The sequence below is a fragment of the Coregonus lavaretus genome (genome assembly GCF_964263955.1).
Source record: "Coregonus lavaretus genome assembly, chromosome: 40".
In the NCBI taxonomy this organism is placed as follows: Eukaryota; Metazoa; Chordata; class Actinopteri; order Salmoniformes; family Salmonidae; genus Coregonus; species Coregonus lavaretus.
Genome location: NC_140027.1, coordinates 7147415 through 7156626, shown reverse-complemented (window position 1 = coordinate 7156626; position 9212 = coordinate 7147415). Strand labels below are relative to the sequence as shown.

General features: G+C 46.3%; 1 protein-coding gene across 1 annotated transcript in view; it reads right to left on the bottom strand.

Moving 5' to 3' along the window:
- Nucleotides 1-316: 316 nt before the first annotated feature.
- LOC311113720 (uncharacterized protein) overlaps nt 317-9212 on the bottom strand; it is a 40786-nt gene continuing 31890 nt past the window's right edge. The window contains exons 24-25 of the mRNA XM_084157027.1: nt 1811-1953; nt 317-1414 (exon numbers count right to left, since the gene is read on the bottom strand). Of these exons, the coding sequence (XP_084013153.1) occupies nt 1294-1414; nt 1811-1953 (264 nt within the window). The 3' untranslated portion in view covers nt 317-1293. The remainder of the gene's footprint in view (nt 1415-1810; nt 1954-9212) is intronic.

The following is a 9212-nucleotide window of genomic DNA, read 5'->3' as shown; positions in this document are numbered from 1 at the left end:
TTTGCTTTACTCTATTTGAGAATGACAGTTATTTCTACCAGGGTGTGTGCATGCATGTGTGTACATGTGTTAGCACTGGGAACAAAAACATTCTCACCACCATTACACATACTAAACAGTTGCATAGACTTGCATCAGTTTGGGAGTCCCACCCTCTTTGGGAGTCCTGGCTCTGGCCTGGTGAGTTGTGTGTAGGTGGTGTTGACCCGACAAGGGTGGATTCATCTCTAAAGAAAAACACTAAGGCTAATTATAAATGAATATTCAATATAGATCAAACAAATGGAGGAAAAAAAGTCAAGAAATACTTCAACAATAGGATCATAACCAATGTTTATTCTTAACTTTTTAAAATTGATATCATATAATTCTTTTAAAGGGCACTCTGCAATTGCTACATACATTTTTTGACTTTTAAATGAATTACTATATCTGACCGACCGGCTCAATTCGGTCTTATGTAGCAAAATTTGAAATTGTGTTTTTTACATTGGATAAAAGTAGAGACTCAGCTAGAAAATTGTATATCATACACTACAGTTGAGGAACAATGGGAAAGTAATTCTGCTTTGAAAGTTGATAAACTTGTAACCTCACTTTTGAGAAAATGGCCCTTGAATGTTTTGGTAAACCTACTGGAGAGCTCTTCTTTGTCTACACCCATTCAGCATTGTTCACACCCTCTTAAGCCTTAGCCCCACCCATCTCTTTAAGGATTCACATGTGAGGCCATGTACTAAACAACCAAAGATTTCAAGACTAAAGGCTAGTTTATACTATGTCTATCGACAGTTGTCGCAGTGACATTATGAACATTCTATTGTCGTCCGACATCAAACTTGTCATTGTGTTATGAAAAAGTATAAACACAAAAACTACAGGCTGCATGAGGGCCTGGGGGTCCAAAATAGACTTATCAACTTATCTCACACATAATTGAATTTGCATAACAGCATATTTAAAAGTAACCCACATCACTAAATCAAAACATTGGGAATCTCCTAGATATCTGATTATCACAATAGTCTAATGACAACTGTGACACACAACTCATTTTAACATTAAAAAAATGCTACTGATTAATAACAGAGTTTAACAGGAAATTACAATAATATAAATCTTAGCTAGTTACCCATGAAGTGCGTAGATACAACCCCCGCAAAGATGAAGGCCCTCTAGAAAATCTCATACCATTCAATAACCCAATGGGTAACACTTCCCTCACCATCATCATGTTTCTCTCAAAAATGCATATGACAGGAAGACATACATTTTGGCTGCCATGTTGAGTTTTCAAACACTTGTCTCCAGATATTCCTTTTTGCGATGCTCCCTCGCCATTTTCTGCATGGCTGTGTCTGACTTCAGGTCAGTTTGGCTTAGAAGTTTCTTTGTTTCTGGATCAGTCCTTTGCCTGTAAAAGGGTAAGAGTGTAAACCATTCTCATAAAAATGGGGTCAATTAATTCATTAATTTAGCTATTTAATTTTAATGTTTACAGATATAATGGACTACACAAGATTCTCCCAGTCCCGGCAAATACTTGTTTATACTTCTTGTTTGAAGAATTTTGAGAGAAAAACTCAATCAGGCTTCATAGCCTTTAACTACGGACAACAAATTATTGCATTTTTGCTGTCAATGTGTTGCTTCAGTTCTACAGTTCTGCACATAAGGAATGAAAAACAATTGATTCTGTCACTACTGAATGACCATAGATTTAGTTGTTGTAATAATTTGAGTGCACTATTAGTATTAGTACATGAATGTATAATTCTAACCAATATTCAGAATCCAGCAGCACACTTACATTTTTAGATGTCTCTCAATGGCCTTTCGCTCATAAACTGTTCCATCCTGGTTTTTCACTGGATCAATGAACATCTTCTTGGTTAGTGAACAAACTAGATGTGGGGGTGTGAACTTCTTAGTCAACTCTTCACCCACCAATTTCTGTAAGTGAAAAATAAAGGATTATCTTACCATGTATATGCTGTTAAACAAAAGTACTTGCTGTTCAAACAAATGTAGTATCTGACAAACCTGGAAACCAATAAACTGTGCTATTTATACACAGTAGTATACTACATACAACAGTAGTATGGTGTTTCAGCATTTTATTCCAATCAAATCACATTTTATTTGTCACATACACATATTTAGCAGATGTTACTGTGGGTGTAGCGAAATGCTTGTGTTCCTAGCTCCAACAGTGCAGTAGTATGTAACAATTCATAACAATACATACAAATCTAAAAGTAAAAGAATGGAATTAAGAAAAATATAAATATTAGGACAAGCCATGTCTGAGTGGCTAGAATACAGTAGAATACAGTATATACATATGAAATGAGTAAACAGTATGTAAACATTATTAAAGTGACTAGTGTTCCATTTAAAGTGACCAGTGATTCCATGTCTATGTACATAGGACAGCAGCCTCTAAGGTGCAGGGTTGAGTAACCGGGTGGTAGCCGGCTAGTAATGGCTATTTAACAGTCTGATGGCCTTGAGATAGAAGCTGTTTTTCAGTCTCTCGGTCCCAGCTTTGATGCACCTGTACTGACCTCACCTTCTGGATGATAGCGGGGTGAACAGGGCGTGGCTCGGGTGGTTGATGTCCTTGATTAACTTTTTGGCCTTCCTGTGACATCGGGTGCTGTAGGTGTCCTGGAGGGCAGGCAGTGTGTCCCCGGTGATGCGTTGGGCAGACCGCACCACCCTCTGAAGAGCACTGCGTTTGCGGGTGGTGCAGTTGCCATACCAGGCGGTGATACAGCCTGACAGGATGCTCTCAATTGTGCATCGGTAAACGTTTGTGAGGGTCTTAGGGGCCAAGCCACATTTCTTCAGCCTCCTGAGGTTGAAGAGGCTCTGTTGCGCCTTCTTCACCACACTGTCTGTGTGGGTGGACCTTTTGAGATTGTCAGTGATGTGTACGCCGAGGAACTTGAAACTTGAAGCTTTCCTACTACTGTTGTGTCGTCTGCAAACTTGATGATTGAGTTGGAGGCGTGTGTGGCTACGCAGTCATGGGTGAACAGGGAGTACAGGAGGGGGCTGAGAACGCACCCTTGTGGGGCCCCAGTGTTGAGGATCAGCGTAGTGGAGGTTTGTTTCTTACCTTCACCACCTGGGGTCGGCCCGTCAGGAAGTCCAGGACCCAGTTGCACAGGGCGGGGTTCCGACCCAGGGCCCCGAGCTTAATGATCAGCTTGGAAGGTACTACGTGTTGAAGGCTGAGCTATAGTCAATGAACAGCATTCTTACAAAGCTATTCCTCTTGTCCAGGTGGCATAGGGCAGTGTGCAGTGCAATGGTGATTTCATCATCTGTGGATCTATTGGGGCGGTTTGCAAATTCAAGTGGGTCTAGGGTGTCAGGTAAGGTGGAGGTGATATGATCCTTAACTAGCCTCTCAAAGCACTTCATGATGACAGAAGTGAGTGATACGAGGTGATGGTCATTTAGTTCAGTTACCTTTGCTTTCTTGGGTACAGGAACAATGGTGGACATCTTGAAGCAAGTGGGGACAGCAGACTGGGATAGGGAGAGATTGAATATGTCCGTAAACACTCCAGTCAGCTGGTCTGCGCATGCTCTGAGGACGCGGCTAGGGATACCGTCTGGACCGGCAGCCCTGCGAAGGCTAACAAGCTTAAATGTCTTAAGTCACGTTGGCCACGACGAACGAGAGCCCACAGTCCTTGGGAGAGGACCGCGTTGGTGGCACTGTGTTATCCTCAAAGCGGGCGAAGAAGGTGTTTAGCTTGTCCGGGAGCAAGATGTCGGTGTCCGCGACATGGCTGGTTTTCCTTTTGTAATCCGTGATTGTCTGTAGACCCTGCCACGTACGTCTCGTGTCTTAGCCGTTGAATTGAGACTCCACTTTGTCCCTGTACTGACGTTTTGCCTGTTTGATTGGCTTACGGAGGGAATAATTACACTGTTTGTATTCTTATTGATAATGAGGATTAGTCTGACGCCTTGCGTGTGTGTGCGCGCGTGTGTGTGCGCGTGTGTCTGTGTGTGTCTTGGGATGGGTTAAAAGTTTGCATTAAATGTTTACATTTCAAATTTCATGTGACACAATACATTTAAGAGGTGATTTGGGCATTACATTTGATAACATTCTTAACAGGGGAGATTGGTTTACAATTGCTAGTATATCAAAACCAAAGTGTGGATTGCAGTCACTCTGTCACGGCTTCCTCCAAAGCTGCCTCCTCTCCTTATTCGGGCAGGCTTCGGCGTTCGTCGTCACCGGCCTTCTAGCCACTGCCGATCCTCATCTCATCATTCCATTTGTTTTGCCTTGTTTGTTACACACACCTGGTTCATATCCCCTCATCAGTACCTGTATAAGTGTTCCCTCTGCCCCCTTGTCTTTGTGTGTGATTGTTTATTGTGGAGGATAGTGAAGCTCAGTGGAGCTCCTTGTATTTTGTATCGCCGGGATATTCCCCCGTGTGACTTGTATTTTCCAGTGCGCACGTGGCACGGGTCCGGGAGCATTCGACGATGCTAGCCAGCTTGGGAGAAGCGATGGATCAAATCAAATCAAATCAAATTTTATTGGCCACATGCGCCGAATACAACAGGTGCAGACATTACAGTGAAATGCTTACTTACAGCTCTTAACCAACAGTGCATTTATTTTTTATAAAAAAGTAAAATAAAACAACAAAAAAGTGTTGAGAAAAAAAGAGCAGAAGTAAAATAAAATAACAGTAGGGAGGCTATATATACAGGGGGGTACCGGTGCAGAGTCAATGTGCGGGGGCACCGGCTAGGTGAGGTAGTTGAAGTAATATGTACATGTGGGTAGAGTTAAAGTGACTATGCATATATAATTAACAGAGTAGCAGCAGCATAAAAAGATGGGGTGGGGGGGCAGTGCAAATAGTCCGGGTAGCCATGATTAGCTGTTCAGGAGTCTTATGGCTTGGGGGTAGAAGCTGTTGAGAAGTCTTTTGGACCTAGACTTGGCACTCCGGTACTGCTTGCCGTGCGGTAGCAGAGAGAACAGTCTATGACTAGGGTGACTGGAGTCTTTGACAATTTTGAGGGCCTTCCTCTGACACCGCCTGGTATAGAGGTCCTGGATGGCAGGAAGCTTTGCCCCAGTGATGTACTGGGCCGTACGCACTACCCTCTGTAGTGCCTTGCGGTCGGAAGCCAAGCAGTTGCCATACCAGGCGGTGACGCAACCAGTCAGGATGCTCTCGATGGTGCAGCTGTATAATTTTTTGAGGATCTGAGGACCCATGCCAAATCTTTTCAGTCTCCTGAGGGGGAATAGGCTTTGTCGTGCCCTCTTCACGACTTTCTTGGTGTGTTTGGACCATGATAGTTCGTTGGTGATGTGGACACCAAGGAACTTGAAACTCTCAACCTGTTCCACTACAGCCCCGTCGATGAGAATGGGGGCGTGCTCAGTCCTCTTTTTTTTCCTGTAGTCCACAATTATCTATTTTGTCTTGGTCACGTTGAGGGAGAGGTTGTTATCCTGGCACCACACGGCCAGGTCTCTGACCTCCTCCCTATGGGCTGTCTCATTGTTGTCGGTGATCAGGCCTACCACTGTTGTGTCGTCAGCAAACTTAATGATGGTGTTGGAGTCGTGCCTGGCCATGCAGTCATGGGTGAATAGGGAGTACAGGAGGGGACTGAGCACGCACCCCTGAGGGGCCCCCGTGTTGAGTATCAGTGTGGCAGATGTGTTGTTACCTACCCTTACCACCTGGGGGCGGCCCGTCAGGAAGTCCAGGATCCAGTTGCAGAGGGAGGTGTTTAGTCCCAGGATCCTTAGCTTAGTGATGAGCTTTGAGGGCACTATGGTGTTGAATGCTGAGCTGTAGTCAATGAATAGCATTCTCACGTAGGTGTTCCTCTTATCCAGGTGGGAAAGGGCAGTGTGGAGTGCAATAGAGATTGCATCATCTGTGGATCTGTTGGGGCGGTATGCAAATTGGAGTGGGTCTAGGGTTTCTGGGATAATGGTGTTGATGTGAGCCATGACCAGCCTTTCAAAGCACTTCATGGCTACAGACGTCAGTGCTACGGGTGCTATTTAGGCAGGTTATCTTAGTGTCCTTGGGCACGGGGACTATGGTGGTCTGCTTGAAACATGTTGTTATTACAGACTCAGTCAGGGACATGTTGAAAATGTCAGTGAAGACACTTGCCAGTTGGTCAGCACATACTCGGAGTACACGTCCTGGTAATCCGTCTGGCCCTGCGGCCTTGTGAATGTTGACCTGCTTAAAAATCTTACTCACATCGGCTACGGAGAGCGTGATCACATAGTCATCCGGAACAGCTGGTGCTCTCATGCATGCTTCAGTGTTGCTTGCCTCGAAGCGAGCATAGAAGTGGTTTAGCTCGTCTGGAAGTCTTGTGTCACTGGGCAGCTCGCGGCTGTGCTTCCCTTTGTAGTCTGTAATAGTTTTCAAGCCCTGCCACATCCGACGAGCATCAGAGCCGGAGTAGTACGATTCAATCTTAGTCCTGTATTGACTCTTTGCCTGTTTGATGGTTCGTCGGAGGGCATAGCGGGATTTCTTATAAGCGTCCGGGTTAGAGTCCCGCTCCTTGAAAGCGGCAGCTCTACCCTTTAGCTCAGTGCGGATGTTTCCTGTAATCCATGGCTTCTGGTTGGGGTATGTACGTACGGTCACTGTGGGGACGACATCATCAATGCACTTATTGATGAAGCCAGTGACTGATGTGGTGTACTCCTCAATACTATCTGAAGAATCCCGGAACATGTTCCAGTCTGTGCTAGCAAAACAGTCCTGTAGCATAGCATCTGCGTCATCTGACCACTTTTTTATTAACCGAGTCACTGGTGCTTCCTGCTTTAGTTTTTGCTTATAAGCAGGAATCAGGAGGATAGAGTTATGGTCAGATTTGCCAAATGGAGGGCGAGGGAGAGCTTTGTATGCGTCTCTGTGTATGGAGTAAAGGTGGTCTAGAGTTTTTTTCCCCTCTGGTTGCACATTTAACATGCTGGTAGAAATTAGGTAGAACGGATTTAAGTTTCCCTGCATTAAAGTCCCCGGCCACTAGGAGCGCTGCCTCTGGATGAGCGTTTTCCTGTTCACTTATGGCCTTATACAGCTCATTCAGTGCAATCTTAATGCCAGCATTGGTTTGTGGTGGTAAATAGACAGCTATGAAAAATATAGATGAAAACTCTCTTGGTAAATAGTGTGGTCTATAGCTTATCATAAGATACTCTACCTCAGGCGAGCAAAACCTCGAGACTTCCTTAGTATTTGATTTTGTGCACCAGCTGTTGTTTACAAATATACACAGACCGCCACCCCTTGTCTTACCGGAGTCAGCCGTTCTATCCTGCCGATGTAGCATATAGCCCGCTAGCTGTATGTTGTCCATGTCGTCGTTCAGCCACGACTCGGTGAAACATAAGATATTACAGTTTTTAATGTCCCGTTGGTAGGATAACCGTAATCTTAGGTCATCCAATTTATTCTCAAATTATTGAAGATTGGCTAATAGGGTTGATGGGAGAGGCAGTTTACTCGCTCGCCGTAGGATCCTTACAAGGCAGCCCGACCTACGTCCAAGATATCTCCATCTCTTTCTCATGCAAATTACGGGGATTTGGGCCTTGTCGGGTGTCTGTAGGATATCCTTCGCGGCCGCCTCGTTGAAGAAAACATCTTCATCCAATATGAGGTGAGTAATCGCTGTCCTGATATCCAGAAGCAGAAACATTATGTACAAAATAAATTACAAATAACGTGGAAAAACACACATAATAGGACAATTGGTTAGAGGGCTGTTTAAACGGTAGCCATCTTCTCCGGCGCCATTTAATCAGGTCGCCCAACGCCTGGAGAGGAGAGGACCCGATCTTTTGGGACCAGCTGAGCGACCGGATCCAGCCACCCACACACCAGCACCCAGAGGGATCCATATATCCCGACCATGGGATTTCGACAGGACAGCTGCCCTCTGCCAGGGATTCCTCCTACAACTGGAGTTATACCTCTCGAACATCAGCCCGGCTCCATCGGAGCGGGAGAAGGTGTCCGCCCTCGTCTTATGCCTCTCGGGGGAAAGCCCTGGAGTGGGCCAACGCGGTCTCTTCGATCACCCGCCCAAGGGTAGAGAGGAGGGCGAGCGGCTGGTCAACTTGAGGCAGGGGACGAGGACCGTGCAGGACTTTGCCCTGGAGTTTCGTACTCTAGCGGCTGGGTCCGGGTGGAACGAGCGGGCCCTCATCGACCACTTCCGGTGCCACCTACAAGAGGACGTCTGAAGGGAGCTAGCCTGCCGGGACACCACGTTGTCCTTCAATCAACTGGTGGACATGGCCATCCGGTTGGACAACCTGCTGGCTTCTAGAGGACGTCCTGGAAGGGGCCTGCCCGTTCCACTCCCGACCCCAACCTGGATCACGAGATGATGGAGCTGGGTGGAGCGGCGATCCGGGAGAGCGGAGGACGACAGCGCCAGTGTCTCTCTGGTGGCACGAGAGGACATTCTCCTGCACGCTGTCGTCGGCTTTCTTTTGGGTCTGGAGGCGGCAGGCAGGGCACTCTCGCGTCACCCCAGGTATCGAACACCCACACTCGTTCAGAGCCCTCTGCTTCGAACTGTACCCTACACATTGAGTTTCCTGATTACACGGTAGTTCCCCAGTGTAAGGCGCTGGTCGATTCAGGCGCAGCTGTGAACTTTATGGACAGGTCAGTTGCACATAGTCTAGGCATTACATTGGTTCCCCTATCCATTCCACTCCCCATCAGAGCACTTGATAGTCGACCATTAGGGTCCAGGTTCATTAGGGAAGTTACAGCACCAGTCACTATGGTTACGCACGAGACCCATATAGAGCAAGTCACCTTTTTTATTATTGAGGCTCCTGATTTTCCTGTTGTGTTAGGTCTTTCCTGGTTAGCACCACATAACCCCACCTTTTCATGGCCGCAGAGGGTTCTCACGGGGTGGTTGCGAGAGTGTCAGGGTAGGTGTCTAGGTGTTTCCATTGGTGCAAATACGGTGGAAAGTCCAGACACTACCTCCACCGTTTTCCAAAACGCAGGCGACCAAATTACCACCTCAGGTGTGGAGATGGAGGGAGATCGCATTTCAGCCATGCGTAATTGGCCGACTCCAACCACGGTCAAGGAGGTGCAGCGCTTTATTGGCTTTGCCAACTATTATCAGAGGTTTATCCT